The 16,986-nt window shown below is 38.0% G+C and overlaps 2 protein-coding genes across 5 annotated transcripts in view; one reads left to right on the forward strand and one right to left on the reverse strand.

Moving 5' to 3' along the window:
• PAAF1 (proteasomal ATPase associated factor 1) overlaps positions 1–13,323 on the reverse strand; it is a gene marked incomplete at its 5' end in the record, with an annotated part of 30,752 nt that extends 17,429 nt beyond the window's left edge. Inside the window, 6 exons of one of the 2 annotated variants that reach the window (XM_081279436.1) lie at positions 1,112–1,262; positions 2,592–2,690; positions 4,218–4,307; positions 6,717–6,790; positions 11,380–11,420; positions 13,130–13,323. In XM_081279436.1, coding sequence (XP_081135562.1) covers positions 1,112–1,262; positions 2,592–2,690; positions 4,218–4,307; positions 6,717–6,790; positions 11,380–11,420; positions 13,130–13,323 — 649 coding nt within the window. Of the gene's footprint in view, positions 1–1,111; positions 1,263–2,591; positions 2,691–4,217; positions 4,308–6,716; positions 6,791–9,487; positions 9,592–11,379; positions 11,421–13,129 lie in introns of both variants that reach the window. The other variant, XM_081279435.1, reaches the window with a different exon arrangement.
• On the forward strand, positions 12,997–16,703 carry COA4 (cytochrome c oxidase assembly factor 4 homolog). Of its 3 annotated transcripts, none has more exons than XM_081279439.1 (2): positions 12,997–13,242; positions 15,925–16,703. In XM_081279439.1, exon 2 carries the CDS (start codon positions 15,933–15,935, stop codon positions 16,194–16,196), a length of 264 nt encoding a protein of 87 aa, XP_081135565.1. In that variant the 5' UTR covers positions 12,997–13,242; positions 15,925–15,932; the 3' UTR covers positions 16,197–16,703. The 3 variants fall into 3 exon arrangements, with proteins under 3 accessions (XP_081135565.1, XP_081135564.1, XP_081135563.1); XM_081279438.1 differs by lacking the exon at positions 12,997–13,242 and adding an exon at positions 13,302–13,419; XM_081279437.1 differs by lacking the exon at positions 12,997–13,242 and adding an exon at positions 13,393–13,532.
• Positions 16,704–16,986: the final 283 nt, after the last annotated feature.

Raw genomic sequence — 16,986 nt, forward strand, 5'->3', positions numbered from 1 at the left:
CTTAAAAATGAGCCACACCCCTAGCCCTTATTATTTTTATTTATTTTTTCAAGAAGTGAGATTTTTTTTTTAATTTTTTGGGGGGTTGTAGATGGACACAATAACTTCATTTTATTTATTTATTTATTTTTATATGGTGCTGAGGATTAAACCCAGTGCCTCACACAAGCCAGGCAAGCGCTCTACCACTGAGCCACAACCCCAGCCCCATTATTTTTTATTTTAAGACAGGGTCTCACCAAATTGCTTAGGGCCCTGCTAAGGTGCTGAGGCCGGCCTTGAACTTGTAATCCCCCTAGTTCAACATCCTGAGTCACTAGGATTATAGGTGCCTGCCACCATACCCAGCACAGAAAATGTTATTATGGTTCCCAGGGAGGGATTCAAGGTAAGGAACTGAGAATGTTATGACATTTTTTTGAAATATCCAAACTTATAATGAGCTGCTTAGGGCCTTGCCATTGCTGAGGCTGGCTTTGAACTCGAGATCATCCTGTCTCAGCCTCCTGAGCTGCTCGCTGGGATTACAGGAGTGTGCCACTGCACCCGACTTTATTACCCTCTTAATGTTCTAATTAAGGATTAAACATCTCTAAATTCTATATCTTTTTCAACATACCAACTAATCAATTTCAATTTTTAATAAGAGTCTTACAATCTCTGTAATCTGATATTATCTGATATTATATTATAGGCTAACCTATTTTTATCTTTAAAATATGAAGAATAACTTAAATTCATGGATATTGACACTCAATATTGAGCCCTAATGTTGCTATCTGATGATGTAGCCATTTGCCACCCAGCTTTTACTGTCACCTCAAAGGACTAATAAGATGTGGATTCTTCCTCTTTTCATCTCTCTCAGCACACAAGCATAAAATCTCCTGGGAGGATTTGTTTTCCCCTATTGACTGTGGAAAACAACTACCTGTGGAAGACTGTTCGTTCTAGATAGCAATAACAAGACTATCAAAGAAATCTCTAGTCCTTGGGGAAATAGCAGCTCATCCAAATGACCAGTTGGATGAATTATTTGTACATTTGTGAACAGCTTCTATTCCTCTCTTGTAATTCCTCTGTGGGGATCATTAGAGAAAGCTTTTCATACCTCCTTTGTGCCCTTTGAAGGTCACCACACAGCTAGCATCTTCAGCTGACCAGATCTTCAGCTGAGCATCCATTCCCCCACTCAGAACCACAAGGCCTGATGGGAAAAACCTGCAACAATTCACATCAAACACATGTCCTTCCAATCCTCTCTGGAAAAACAAAAGAAAGTGCCATGCTAGTTCTTTTGTCCATCCCTTGATGTTCTTTCATTCCCCCTGCCCCATATCTTTGGTCCCTTATGTGAAATATATATATGCTATACCCTTGTTCTAGATTTTTTTTATGTTTTTATTGGTGCATTAGTTGTACATATTGAGGGGATTTGTTGTTTCATATCTGTACATGCACACAATATAATATGGGCAATATTGCTCCTCAGCTCATACTAGATTTTTTTTTTTAAATATTTATTTATTTTAGTTTTCGGTGGACACAACATCTTTGTTTGTATGTGGTGCTGAGGATCGAACCCGGACCGCACGCATGCCAGGCGAGCGCGCTACCGCTTGAGCCACATCCCCAGCCCCATACTAGATTTTTTTATCATTATTATTTTTTTTTTTTGAGACAAGATCTCATTAAATTTTCTAGGCTAACTCAATCCTCCTGCCTCAGCCTCCTAAGAAACTGGGATCACAGGCATGTGCCAGTGTGTCTGGAATTCATACTACATTTTTTTTTAAGATTTTTTTTTTAAAGATGGACACAATATCTTTATTTATTTTTATGTGGTGCTGAGGATCGAACCCAGTGCCTCACATGTACGAGGCAAGCGCTCTACTGAGCTACAACCCCAGCCAGCCCCTCATACTACATTTTTAAAAAGGCTGCCCAGGGGCTGGGGTTATGGCTCAGCGGTAGAGCGCTCGCCTCACATGTGCAAGGCCCTGGGTTCGATCCTCAACACCACATAAAATTAAATAAATAAAAATAAAGTTAAAAAAAAATAAAAATAAAAAGGATGCCCAGAGGACTTTTTAGATCATTTGTCTACCAAGTAGTATTGTAAGAGTTGGTTGGCTTCCTTTCCTGGGACTGAGCTACAGATGTTATAGAACTAAATTTAGGGTCTCACAGCCATCCCTAGTTCTAGTTCTAAGTATGAGTTGAGGACACTCAGAACTCTTCAACATCTCTCCTTAAAATCATTTGTATAGGTTGAAGCTTAGCCATACCTACCCTAATAGCCTAGCTACTCTTCGTTAGAAACTGGTCACTGAAGGCAGTTCAAACCAAGGGCCCACCCATCTAAGACACTCACTGGTCTCACTCAAATGCTACAGTCCCACTCTGTCCGGGTCTGGTAAATCACTAAGCTTGAGGATAGTACCAATTAACAAACATGAGACGAGAGATCAACTTAAGTATAGTGGTCCTACATATTTTCAATGGGCCATTCTTCCTTTCATGATCCAATCCAAGGTTTCTGAAACTACCCTTTATGTATAAGATTCTAAAAGTGTATCCAAATCCTTTACTCTGAGTTCTCCATTGGAAGCCTGCCAGATCTTCATGCTACCATCAGAACTAGAAGACACACCAAGGCCGCCGCCACTGGAAATGTCCAGGCATGTTATCTGTTCAAAAGACAAAACAACTTATAATACAAATAATGAAATGCTCTTATTTCCTTGAAACATGTTATAAATCTCCTTTTTTTCATAGTCTTCCAAATCTTCTTCAAGACTATGTTTCCCAACAGCAAGGACCTGTGTTTGATATGAAGGCTGTTTTCATCAACAACCTCCCCACAAGGCTGAAATAAATATCCTTTACTTCCTGTAATCATCTCTAGTGTTCTACTATAACTAAAAGGTTTTCCCTATAAAGTTTCCATCTTTCATGATTTTATTTTTTTAGGATATTTCTCCTAATTCTTAGGAGCCCACTTATACAAAAGAATCTTCCAACATACACCAGAAGGATTCAAGCAAAGATACTTCTATCAAGGTATAAATGGAGATATACTTCCTATGTTCATAACACAAATGAAGAAAATGGAAACACCTGTATGTTTGGTAATGTAAGACTAGAAAAATAAATTATAACAAAGTCATACAATGTAATACTATGCAGCTCCTACAAGAACACTAGGAAAGATGATTGAGAATAATGTACATATTATTAAGTAATAAAAAGCAAGTTATAAACTTGCCTACATAAGAGTTTCCCAAAGACTGAGAGAATAAAGTCAAATAATAATATATAAAGTTCAACATGGAGCTAACTCATAGAAAGCAATAAATAAATATTAGTTATCATTGCTATTATTATTATTATCAATAAAGGCTATAAAAGTTCACAACAATTATCTTTTAGAATATAAAAACAGGAGTAATTTTTTACTTTCTATTTCCTAATTTTATCACTATAAATATTTATTTGCTTTGCAACAAGAGTAAAAAGTAACTTATTTGATTTTGCAGTACTAGGGATTGAACCCAGGGCTCATGCAATGGTAGGTAAACCACTCAATGGATGTCAGCCATTTCTTATTTGGTTTTGAGACAGGGTATCACCAAATTGCCCAGCCTGGCCTCAAACCTGCAAACCTCCTGCCTTAATCTCCCAAGTAGTTGGGATTATGTTATATGCCACTGCACCCAACAAAAAATATATTTTAAAAAAATGTACCACACAGTAAAAAGGAGACAGTTTATCCACCACTTTTTCACTTCTGCTTTAAAAAAAAAGTAGAAAGGGCTTTATTACAAAAAACATCTGAAAATTATTCCTCAATGAGGTATATTTAGAATATTGAGAAAATGTTCCTGTCTAGTAGACAAGGTAATGAAATATGAGCAGTGCCAAATTATGCAAGCATCGGCTATTATATCATTATCCAAAAGCTGGTAAGTGACTCTGCTAAAATATATTTTAAAAAATTTCAGACAATCTCTAAGATTACCAGTGAGCCTGTCTGTGTACATACTCCGGACCCTCACACCAGTTTTGCCACACATCACACTTCATCAGCTGTATCATTTTACAATGTAGAGCAAATGAATGACTCATTAATTATGAATATCTTTACAGCACTAGAAAAGCAGATAAAGTAAAAGAATTAGCATGCTATTATACTTTTTATTTATCAAAATACTTACACTCTTTGTATGAATTCTGGAAAAAGTAGTGTATGGTGCCAAAAACTTAGAAGATGTATTTTCCTTTGGACATGAAATATGAATACTTTTCTAAACAAAGAGGAAAAGATAAAATCTGTCAGTGAAGCTACTCCCAAGTAATTAAAGCCTCTCAAAGAAAACATTAAGACCACAGGAAATTCTCATTCTAATTCTTCCCCAGCCCACAAAACTAGAACCCTCCCTTGGTTTAGAAGTCCTTTCACTGCAGAGTGCTGCACTGCAATTTAGAATCACTGAGATGCCATTTTGTTTTTATTTTGAAGTAAATGGTCCCCTAGAGGACAGACTAACAATATGATACAACTGAAAAGCAAGAGAGCATTAATTTTTAGAAGAAAATCAAATCTCAATATTCTCAATTAGCAATGGGACAAGGAACTCCTAGGATAAGCAGGAGAGTACATAAAGAGATGTGAGGAAATTTAGCACCTGCCCCCAAGTCTAGGGTCTAAACAAGTCTAAAAGTGAACTTGCTACCTATAAGAACTTTTTTTTTTCACTTATTTATTTTTATGTGGTGCTGAGGTGCTAAGAACCATAGTAGGAATGACACATGGCATCTTTGGTTGAAAGGTGATGCCAGCAAGCCATTGAGATGATAATGATTATGTTAAGATCTGCATTCAATTGGATATTAGACCCCTGATGTCCGCCTTGGCCTGCTACTTTGGAGCTCTGGCAGGACTCCCGGAGAGTTCCCATTGGTTGGGGAAGTGCGGTTGGAGGGATTTCCGGAAGGGGGATTCCCTGTTGGTGTGGTGTGTCCCGGGAGTTTTGGAAATAAAGTTTGTTCCTGCTTGAGTGGCTCGGGATTTTGTGCCCAGCCAGACTGCGACACCGAGGATCGAACCCAGGGTCCCACACATGTGAGGCGAGTGCTCTACCACTGAACCACAACCCCAGCCCCTACTACCTATAAGAACTTTAAGAAAAACCTGTTAGATTACTGACATTTATAGTTACTAGAGAAATTGGTAAAGTAAATTATGGTATACCCATAAATGTGTAGGGATGGGTCAGAACTGCAGTGCCCATTCCCACCTAACTCTTAAAACTGACAACCTGATCATAGATTAGCCATCATTACATAGTTGTTTTATGATGCCCCATGTGTTTTGACTAGTCATGTTCATGTCTTTTGGCTGGTAGTGTAGTAGGAAAGTATGCCTACAACCAGATGTTAAATTCAGGTGATATGAGACTTGCTAATGGTCATTTATAATAATTTTCCCAAGTATGTTGGCATTTCAAGGTAGCTGACTGATAAAGGTAGTACACTAATAAAAGGCTTGGTCAACTTTTTGTCAAGGATTCTTGCAATATGACATCCTTTAATCAAAGAATACTCTAACCAACAGAATATGACTTAATTGTATATCTCTTATGAGGAGCTAACTCACTAAAGAGCCCCTAATCTGTTATATCTTCTGCCACGGTACTTCAGATTTTCTGGAAATTCTGGAGGGCAATGAAAATGCCTTCAATAATCAAGATTTTCTGAATCTTTTTATATCCAACAGGCACAGATACTCATACTTCATTAGAAAGAACAGCTTCAAGATCATATTTTCATTACTGAAAATCAATTATATTCTCATTACAGGCCATCTTCTCCTTTTAAATGACAATTAGAATATCTACACAAACAGCACTTTCTTAGCCAGCACATCCATGCCTGGCTGCCTACAGTCTTTTCACTAAATTAATTTCTGCTTCTAACTGCATGACAAAGCCCATATAGCAAGACAGCTGACCTGGATTCAGAACTACCTCCTACACCAGAAACTGAAGTGTCAGCTAAACTCTTGGCTAAACAGTCATACCAGCATGGATGCAAGGAGTTCCAAAGGTTAATGTTCAGACCTCTGTAAAAACTGGGTTTGCTCTCAGAAGACTTCATTCTTGGTTTTTTGTTTTTTTTTAATATTTATTTTTTAGTTTTTTTAAGTGGACACAATATCTTTATTTTACACTTATGTGATGATGAGGATGGAACTCAGTGCCTCAAGCATGCTAGGCGAGCACTCTACCACTGAACCACAACCCCAGCCCAGAAGACTTCATTTCTTTGGGAAAAATTACATGAAAGATTTCAAGAATCAGTGATTTTCTCCTGCTTATCAACCCTACAAATCAACCATTAATCCATAAACAGACTATGGAAGAAGATAAATACTGAGCTATCTTCCAATGTCAGCAGAGTAGACAATCATGCTGTTAATGAAAAAAAAATTTAAAGGAAAGCTGCAGGAGATATCAAAACAGACAAATCCAAGGAGGGAAAAGTGAGTATGCCACACTAGAATGAAATTCAAAGTCAATTTTTTTTATATTCCAGAGTTAGGCATTTAAGCATAACGACAGGTATACTATTTAACAAAACACTGTAGCAACATCAAATAGCAAGTGACTCATGGCAGTTAGGAAACAAATTAATGTTCAACCATAAGCACTTACTGTCTGAACCCACCCAGCAGGTTCACAGCAGAAATTAGCAATGATGTTTGAAGAGATTAGGATTGTATCCAGGCCTAAGTATGAAGGGAAGAAATATAAATCAAGTATTTCCAATAAAAAACTTAAAGAGTCTAAACTGAGATGTGTTACAAGTATAAAATATACATAGAATTTTGAAAACTTAAGAAAAAAAGGCATATAAGAATCAGTATCCAGGCTGTGAATGGATACTGGCAAAACATCTGAGAAAAACAGAGACTTGCAAGGTGGTGTTGAAGTTGGAATCAATAAAACTGGGTTTTAATTCCAGCATACAGTTTGACTTTGATTAATAGGGATTAATTAACCTGAGTATGTTTTCTTATCTGAAAAAAATGGAAATTTAAAATGCCAAGCCCACAGGATTATTATGATAAAAATAACTATTTTTTTTGCAATATTCTACAGTTTTATCATTTGTAGTCTAACTCTCCATTAACCATTCTATGAGATACAGTATTATCTCTGGGATCTAGATGAAAAAATCGAGGCTCAGGTAACTTTTATTTGTCCAAAATCACAAACCTAATAAGTATCAGAGTTAACTAAGACTTAAACTCAGATCTTCTGACACTTTCTACAACCATAGCTGCTTATGAAAATATGTAACATGAAGCCTATAACCCATGAATGCACATTTGGTAAAAATCTTATGTAAATAACAAAGTATTCTCTATTCTTGTCAGGATACTCAAATATCTTAAAACCAAAAAATAAAATAAAAATATACACAAAAAAAAGAAAAGGAAATAAAAAATAAATAAAAGACTGGTTCACCCTTTGGGAAGCATCTCACCAGAGCACACTGATTATAGCCATTAGAATGAGTATGAAAAGGTAGATCATGAGTTCTGTAATACTTTAGCCATCTATTTACCTCAAAAACAAATGAGAAAAACTCTTAAATACTATTAATATACTATTAATGTACACTTCTCACCAAGGCCTAGGCAGATATAGTTCGTGAAGCTATACTATCCAATATGGTAGATTCTAGGCACATTCGGGCTATTCAACACTTGAAATACGGCCAGTGCAAATGAAGAAGTAAGTTTTAAGTTTTATTTAACTTGAAGTTTAATTTAAAAATTAAAGCTGGGGGCTGGGGATGTGGCTCAAGCGGTAGCGCACTCGCCTGGCATGTGTGCGGCCCGGGTTCGATCCTCAGCACCACATACCAACAAAGATGTTGTGTCCGCCGAGAATTAAAAAATAAATATTAAAAAAAAAATTCTCAAAAAAAAAAAAAATTAAAGCCGGGCATGGTAGTGCATACCTGTAATCCCAGTGACACAAGAGGCTAAGGCAGAAGGACTGCGAGTTCAAAGCCAGCCTCAACAACTTTGTGAGGCTCTAAGAAACTTAGTGAGACCTTGTCTCAAAATAAAAAATAAAAAGAGGTGGGGATGTGGCTTGGTGGTTAAGCACCCCTTGGTTCAATCCCCAGTACCAAAAACAAAAAATAAATAATAAATAAATTAAATAAAAATTGATATCTGATTCAGTAATTAGAATACTTTTAGTTAGCCAGGGTGGCACACACCTTTAATTTCAGAGACTCAGGAGTCTGAGGCAGGAGGAACACAGGTTCAAGGCCAGTGAGGTTCTAAGCTACTTAGCAAGACCCTGTCTCAAAATAAAATATAAAAAGGCCTGAGTATTTAGCTCAGTGATATAGTACTAAAAAAGAAAACTTTTAGGTATGTTTGCAACAATATGAAATTTTTTTTGCAGTACTGCAGACTGAACCCTAGTGGGTGCTCTACCACTGAGTTATATCCCCAGTCCACCCTTTAAAATATTTTTCACTTCTGAGGCAGTCTCTCTAAATTTTCAAGGCTGGCCTTGAACTTGTGATCCTCCTGCCTCAGCCTCCAAAGCAGTCAGGAGTACAGGCATATGTACTCATATAAAATCAGGGAGGATTTTTGTGCTAAGGACTGAACCAAGGGCCCCACAAACACTAAGGACATACTCTACCACTGAGCTACACTCTCTAACCCCTATGAATCTATGCTTTCAATTGTAAATTTTATTTTATTTTTGGGAGTGGAGATTGAACCCAGGGGTGCTTTACTACTGACTTAAATCCTCAATACTTTTTATTTTTAAGACAGAATCTTGCTACATCACCCAGGATTGTCTCCAACTTGTGATCCTCTTGCCTTAGCAACCTGAGTTGCTGGGATGTAACTAAATGCACTATCCCACCAGCTCAACTGTAAATCTTATGAAATATAAATACAAATCAAGTCATTCCTAATAAAAAAATAAGTTTGAATTGAGATGTGCTATAAATGTAAAATAGAAAATTGTAAAAATTTTTAAAAAGTAATATAAAATATCTTATTAGTAAATATGTATATTATTTAAAAATTAAAATAATATTTTAGACATATTGGGTTAAGTAAGGTAGATTATTAAAATTAAGCTCACCTATTTCTTTTACCTTTTTAATGTGGCTAATAGAAAATTCAAAATTGTATATGTAGTTTGTTATTATCACAGCTGGTGCAAGGTAAATAAGAAGAAATACATTTCCATTTTAAAGTAAATATAATTAAAGACAAGAAGAAAACTCTTGACATTCAAAGGAGCAAACAGTATGATTATTATACAAATAAAATAGAGATGACACATATATAAAGATAACAGTGTAAATATTTGAAGTAGATATAGAGGTATGGCCATACTTCTGAATAGTATGCCATCTAGAAGACATAAAAACTTACCTTATTTATTTCATTTACAATAAATCCTTCTGAGGCTGTAACCTCTGGGATACCATCTAGGCCAATTCCTTGAGAAGTTAGGCTGCCATACAAAGATGGTTTCCCTACGTGGGGAAAAAAAAAATTAAAAGTTTGTCTCAAAAAATTATAAGAACTTATTATTTTTCTCCTTACAGACCCAATTCAAGCATCTGTATAGATGGAACCTATAATGAAATTGGCCCATGAAAGAAAAACAGATACCTGTGTTGAAATTCAGGTGAGGTAGAAAGAATAAACCTAATTTGGGAGTGAATACACTAAAAGATTTAAAAGTTAGGAATGGAGATTCAGAGATACATTTATAGAAAAAGCTGCTGAAGTGATCTCAACCTGCTTTTATGGCTATGAAATGGAATTCTTCCAGGATGAAAGGTGAAGATCATCATACATATGTGTATTTACCAACAGTATATACATTATATAACACATCGTAAATAATTAAGCTTCAGTATTCTAGAAAATATGCCTAAATAGAATTTTTGCAGTCATATGAACTGAATGAAATACTGTCCTAAATATAAACATATGCAGATACTAGAATGAAGCTAAACACTTTGTCCATTCTTCTGGACTTTGTATATTCAAATCAAAGCCCATATAACAATTACATGTCTAACTTCCTGGCTAGAGTTAGACATGTAATTCAATCTCTTTTTCTTTTTCTTCAAAGATATTGGTTATTCAGTTAATCCTTCTTTCCTTTACCTTCAAACTACATTTTATTTATTATTATTTAGGTACTGGGGATTGAACCAGAACCACTTTACCCCTGAGCTACATCCCCAGTCTTTATATTTTATTTATAGACAGGGTCTAACTAAGTTGTTTAGAGCCTTGCCAAGTTACTGAGGCTAGCCTCAAACTTGCCATCCTCCTAACTCAATCTGGGATTACAGGCATGTGCCACCACATCTAGCTTCCAACTGTATTTTAAAAATTGCTCTTTCTTCAATTATTTTCCATCTTTAAAAAACAAAAACAAAAACAAAAGCTCTGGACTATGAGATTTTTAGCTTCATCCATACAGCACCAATTTCCTCAAGAAAGATTCTATGTTTAAAATATTTTCTCATCTTGATGCAGTGGCACATGCCTGTAATCCCAATTATTTGGGAAGCTAAGGAAGTGGATCAAAAGTTCAAGGTCAGCCTCATCAATTTATCGAGGCCTTGAGGGTTGGGAATATGGTTTAATGGTAGAGTGCTCCTAAGTTCAATACACAGTACCACCAAAAAAATTAGATAAAAAAAAAAACTGTAGAATATATCACATAAAGGCTAATGGGCTAATTAAAATGCACCAGCACAGGTGCAGTGGTACCTGTAATCTCAGATACTTGGGAGGCTGAGGCAGAAGGATCAAAAGTTGGAGATCAATGTGGGCAACTTAGTGAGACCCTGTATAAAAAAGAAAAAGTGCTACACACACAGCTCAGTGATAGAGCACCACTGAGTTTAACCACCAGTATGGCAAAAAAAAAAAAAAAAAAAAAAAAAAAGGTTGGAGAAGTAGCTTGGTGGTAGACCACCTGCCTTAGTGTATGAGAGGCCCTGATTTCAATCCCCAATATCTCATTCATATACGCTCTCTCTCTCTCTCTCTCTCACACACACACAAAAGCATTAATAATATCTCCATAAACATCTGTGGCTTACAAATGGAAAACACAATCTGAAGCCCTTCTAGAATAGAGGAGTGGGAATTATTTCAGTAAAATACAAACTACTGAAGCATGTTTGTAAACTATAAGCATTGTGCCAGAAGGTTGGGCCAGCAGAAAATAGGCAGCTTTGTACTAGGGGTACTAAAGCTTTCTTTCAAAGGAGAACAAATAGATTTATAGACATTACCTGGAGGGTGACAGCTCAGCCAGGCCTCCCCTTCATCTTTCCTATGAAGAGAGACAAAAGCCTAATTAGGCTCAAAGTTGAAAAGAATGACACTTGGGAGAAAGGTCATATAACCTTCAGTTTGTTCATTGTACCTAAACATGATCTAGTCTAATCTCCCATCCAGGCATACATTATTTTAAGACAGTCAAATTTTATTGCTAAAGAAATATTTGTGGGGGCTGGGGATGTGGCTCAAGCGGTAGCGCGCTCGCCTGGCTTGCGTGCGGCCCGGGTTCGATCCTCAGCACCACATACCAACAAAGATGTTGTGTCCGCCGAAAACTAAAAAATAAATGTTAAAATTCTCTCTCTCTCTCTCTCTCTCTCTCTCTCTCTCTCCCTCCTCTCTCACTCTCTCTTTAAAAAAAAAAAAAAGAAATATTTGTGGATTAAGTATTTAATGAATAGATATCACTAGTTAAATCGATTCTCAAATACTTTGATCAACAAGGAGCTTGCTTTGAAAAAAATCAAGATTATTTATATTTAGGCATTTATTGAGATAACTATAAAACAAGGGTTAGACATTTTGCATATAGCATAATTATTCCTTACAAAAACCAAACAAGATACCTTTTATTATCCCCATATTAAATGCAAAAACTTGAGGGTCTGGGATAAGTGACTTGCCCCAAACCCCTAGCTATGAAGTAAGAATTGAAATCTGGAACTGGTACACAATATGTGTTCTTTCTAAAACCTCATGCTGACTTTTTACATGTTTTAGAATGCATGACTCCAAATCCTCTAAATCCTGATCTCTTAGGTAAGATGGAAAGGACCTAGACTTTTAAGTCAGAAAGCTCCAGGTTGACAGCAGCCTTCTATCACATGAGCAGCTGCCTTTGATTCTGATCTTGCATTGTTTCATAGGTACCTTGTGGCACTTAATGGTACTGTTATTCATTTGTAACTTATCATATTTTGCACACTAATAAGTAATGTGTATTTTGGTTAGTCCCACCTACCAAAGTATAAATTTCTTAAGTGCAGGAGGCTGTGTTTCATCCATCTTCACCATTGTTTCAATGGTGATAACAGTTACTAATCAATTTGTAATAGCAACTGTCATTTATGGCATTGCTGTATTCATCCTGATACCTAGAGAAATAATTGGCACAGTATATGATCAACAAATATACATTAAATGAGTGAATGAATGATTTACTGCGTAGTTCCAATTAAATGTCACCTTCTTGAAGGGCAGGAACTATCACTTAAATTTAGAATACACATCTGAGCTCCACAGAACTTTAGGACAGGGCCTGGATTTGGCATGGTTTTCTGAACAGAACTGTGCAATACATTTAATAGGGCACTGGGGGCGCACGAAAATAGAGTCCATAAAACGCAAAAGTGGTAGAGAGTACTGGAACTTTTACAAATAACTGATGACCAAGAAATATTTTCAAAAAGACTACTTGGCCAAACGTCTTCCTGTCTCCCAGTTTGTCCACTCATTGATACTATTTCTTACGCAGGGATCACACAGTGCGTACGTATTCCCTTGGCCTCAGGACAACTGCAAAGAATGAAAAGCAATAACCATGCGGGTTTGGGACTTTTTTTCTGGACCTTGTGGCCTCCAGCTTCCTCAACAATTGAAGGTTAACCTCTGTGGATATCCAGGATCAGGCATGGCTCTCCTTGACGTTAAGGCAACATCCGTTACCCGCCTCCTCTGACCCTGATCTGGGCCTGGATTCACCTGAGGGCTTGGGCCCAGTCGCTCTGAATCCTCAAAGGCGCCGCCATCTTGGCCCCGCCTCCACTAGCCCGCCTCTTCCGCCCCTTCCCGGAAGTGGAGCCCCCAAACAGGAGGTAGGAACGGAGGGCGGGAAATACACGGAGAAACCACCAATGAAAATGCACTATCTTGCCCTTCCGTCGGCGTGCTGCCATGAGGGGCTGGTTCTTGTGGAGAGACGCAGAGGATCTCTAACTGCCTGAAGAACCTGTGCCGTCGCTCCATTTGGGTCCTCTCCTCCCACCTTTTCCGTGAGCACGACACCCCTAGTCCTTGCGCCGGGAGGCACTGCGGACAGAACGCGGGTGCACTCGGCTGCCGTGCAGGCTTGCGTCCTCTCCTTAAAGTGGCAGAGGAGCTTAAGGTGACCTAACCTGGATTGCTCTGCTTTCCGATCCTTTCCGTACCTTCCTAGTTCAAGCCAGCTTCCACTGTTCAGTTGCCAACTATCTCACCTGCCCTGAATTCTGAGCAGGGGTCGCCCTCATTTTATTCCACAGGAGACTGAAATCAGATGATGGATGCGGGCAGGATTTTAAGATAGCGTTTACAGAGTCCTATTGTAGCCCAAAGCACTTTTCATTCATTATGTTAATACTTAAATTCTGCGAGTTAAACATTATTAATGAGTAATGAAATTATTGCACGGTAAGGCGTGGTGCTGGGATTTGAATTTGGATCTCTTTGTTTAGAATCCAAGGTACTTTCCTTTCCACTGTTCTTGATTTCATTGATTTGCTCTGGGCCTTTGAAGACCTCACAATGTCATAGGAAGCGGAAACATATACAGTAATAGGAACTCTCAAATATTTAAACTTTTGTTCGCGTCAGTCTCCTTACAAACATTATCATCTGTTTTTCAAAAGAGGCTTCTAAGTGACTTGCACAAGAGCATCCAATGAAACAGTGACAACGCAAGGTTTCCAATCCATGTCTATTTCAAAGCCATTTCCTTTCTTAAATTATACTGCCTTCAAAGCAAGTGAGTTTTGTGTAGAGATTAAATTCCTCTTGTGATTTCCCCATTGTTCTTAGGATAAAAGTCCTAACTCCTTAATATGGCCTGCAAAGCCTTTCTACGATGAGATGCTTAGTCATTTTACCAGTTTTCATTTCTGGTCTTGTTCTCATCTCCAGCCAGGTTTTTTCTTTGTGTGTTTTGTGGTGCTAGGGATCAAATCCTGGGGCCTCGCACATTTGAGCTGCACCCTCAGGCCCATCACTGAACTTTTGGTTCCTCTTATATGTTAAATTCTGTCTCTATCTTCCACTGGCCAGAAATATTCTTCCCATCTCTGGCCAACTCCCACTTATCCTTTAAGTCTCATTTTTTAAATCACTTCCTCCAGGAAGTCTTCTGTGCCTATTCTTGCCCTATATCTGGATTAAGTACCCCTCCTCTGTGTTCCCAATCCTAGCTATCTATACACATGTTGAAACTGTCTGCTTACTTATCTACATTGTAAACAGGAACTATATCTTTTTTGGATACTCTAGCATAATGACTGATACATGGTAGGTACGCAATAATCATCTTCTGGGGCTAAGAATGTAGCCCAGTTGTAAGAGCATTTGCTTAGCATGTTTGAAGTTCTGGATTCCATCCCCAGCAGCACCAAAAAAAAACACAAACATCTATTGAATGAATGAGACACAAGAGAGGCATTAAGAAATTCTAATGCTCTTTTACAGCTAGCTCATCATGACAAAATTTGTGAAAGGGTAATCATTTCTCTTCAAATGTTTCTTAAGTTCCTTGCTTCTTTCTTTCTTTCTTTCTTTCTTTCTTTCTTTGGTACTGGAAAGTGCACTCAGGGGTACTTAACCACTGAGCCACATCCCCAGGTCTTTTTATTTTTTATTTGGAGACAGGACTTGTCAAGTTGCTTAGGGCCTAAGTTGCTGAAGCTGGCTTTGAACTTGCAATATCCTGTCTTAGCCTCCTAGCCACTGGGATTACAGGCTTGCACCATTGCGCCCAGCTCTGCTACTTTCTTTTGACTGCTGTGAGGCAGATGATCTTGGGGACATATTCTGGGCAAACATACCTAACATTTGGGCATAGCTGACAAAGCATTTTCACTTACTCTATAGACTGAACTCTTGCCCTGGCATCTGAATGTTTTATTACATTCAAAGTGAACTCTTTCCATTCCTCCCATGTCAAAACCTATCCGTATTTGGGTATCATCCCAAGTGTTCAACTTGTTCTTTCTCAGGCATAGAATAAAGCCAAAGGAGACAACAATAACTAACGGTTAGTTCTTTTCAGGTAGGTCAGAGATTGCTTCTCCAAAAAGATGACATTTCACTTAATTCATATTCCATCAGCAGAATCTATTGAGCTTATTGAATACTGTTTAAAGCACTCTCAAATATATAATGTTGTTCAATACGAACCATTTTCTAGGCCTGTTTTTTCTGCCAGGCCTACTGCTGGGGGCACCAAAGTAAATCAGGCTCAATATCTCCTCAAAGAGCTTAGTCTTCAGGCTGGGGTTGTGGCTCAGAGGTAGAGCGCTTACCTACCATGCGTGAGGCACTGGGTTCAATCCTTAGCACCACATAAAATAAATAAAAAACATTGTGTCGACCTATAACTGAAAAATAAATATTTTGAAAAAGAGCTTAGTCTTCTAGGGGAGATAAATACATAAGCAAGTTCTAATAGTGCAGTTTAGTTGGTGCTATTTATGACACAGGGACCTTATTATAATCATATTTATACTCTTACCTTGTCTCTGTTGATGTTCTAGACTTCAAGATGTCAACTTCAGTCCCTCAAGGCCATAACTGGGCCCGACAGGTGAAGAAGGAGGATGAAGAAGTAGATCCTCTGGACCAGCTCATCTCCCGCTCTGGCTGTGCTGCCTCCCACTTTGCAGTGCAGGAGTGCATGGCCCAGCATCAGGACTGGCGGCAGTGCCAGCCACAGGTGCAGGCCTTCAGGGATTGCATGAGTGAACAGCAGGCAAAGCGGCGGGAGGAGCTACAGAGAAGAAAAGAACAAGTTAGCACCCACCGCTGAGACCCCAAACCACCTGTCTCCAGAGGATGGTCCTGCAGAAACCAGCACATAGATCATGGTGGGAGTATGGGCCAGGAGGTGTCAAACTTGGAGATGGTCTTTTGGACTAGGATTGAGAGCCAGACACCATAAATTTGGATATGACTACCATACTGAGCTGCCATGTTTAATGGTCAGATCTCACACATTCTCACCCTTCTTGTTCCACCAATATTTGCCATGTATAACAAGAAGTGGGGTAAAGAAAGCTCCCTTACCCCACCTCTTGCGTTAGTGTGCCAAATACTAAGATGATTATAGGGATGTTTTAATTTTAGAAGTAAACTCACAACCTGAAGTTAAATTGGTTACATAATTAGGTCTTCAATTTTTCAGTCATGGGTTCAATTATATCAAGTATTTCTAAGGCACTGTGTTGGAATGTGATCTCTGCCTTCATGTTTCTTAGGGTCTAGTTTGAGAGATGGAAATAAAACAACACTGGACCAACTAATTTAGCTTCCAGCAGTGATGTGAGTGCCTCTGTCTTTTTATCACCTACTCTTGAGTGTTTTATTCTGTTTAATAAAGGAAGAAAGCAAACATGGAAACTTATTCAAAAAATATCGAGTACCTGTTACATGTTAGACTCTGTTGATTAACAGATGCAGAATTTTTCCCCAACTCAACCAATACAGAAAGCTGGCCTGACATTTTAAAAGTATGTTTAACATTAAAATACAGATTTTCAGCTTTTGAAAAATGGAGATGCTATTGTACACAGAGCTTATATTTCTACTTGACAACAAAT

Source organism: Spermophilus citellus, assembly GCF_964194105.1.
Source record: "Spermophilus citellus genome assembly, chromosome: 2".
NCBI classification, from domain to species: domain Eukaryota; kingdom Metazoa; phylum Chordata; class Mammalia; order Rodentia; family Sciuridae; genus Spermophilus; species Spermophilus citellus.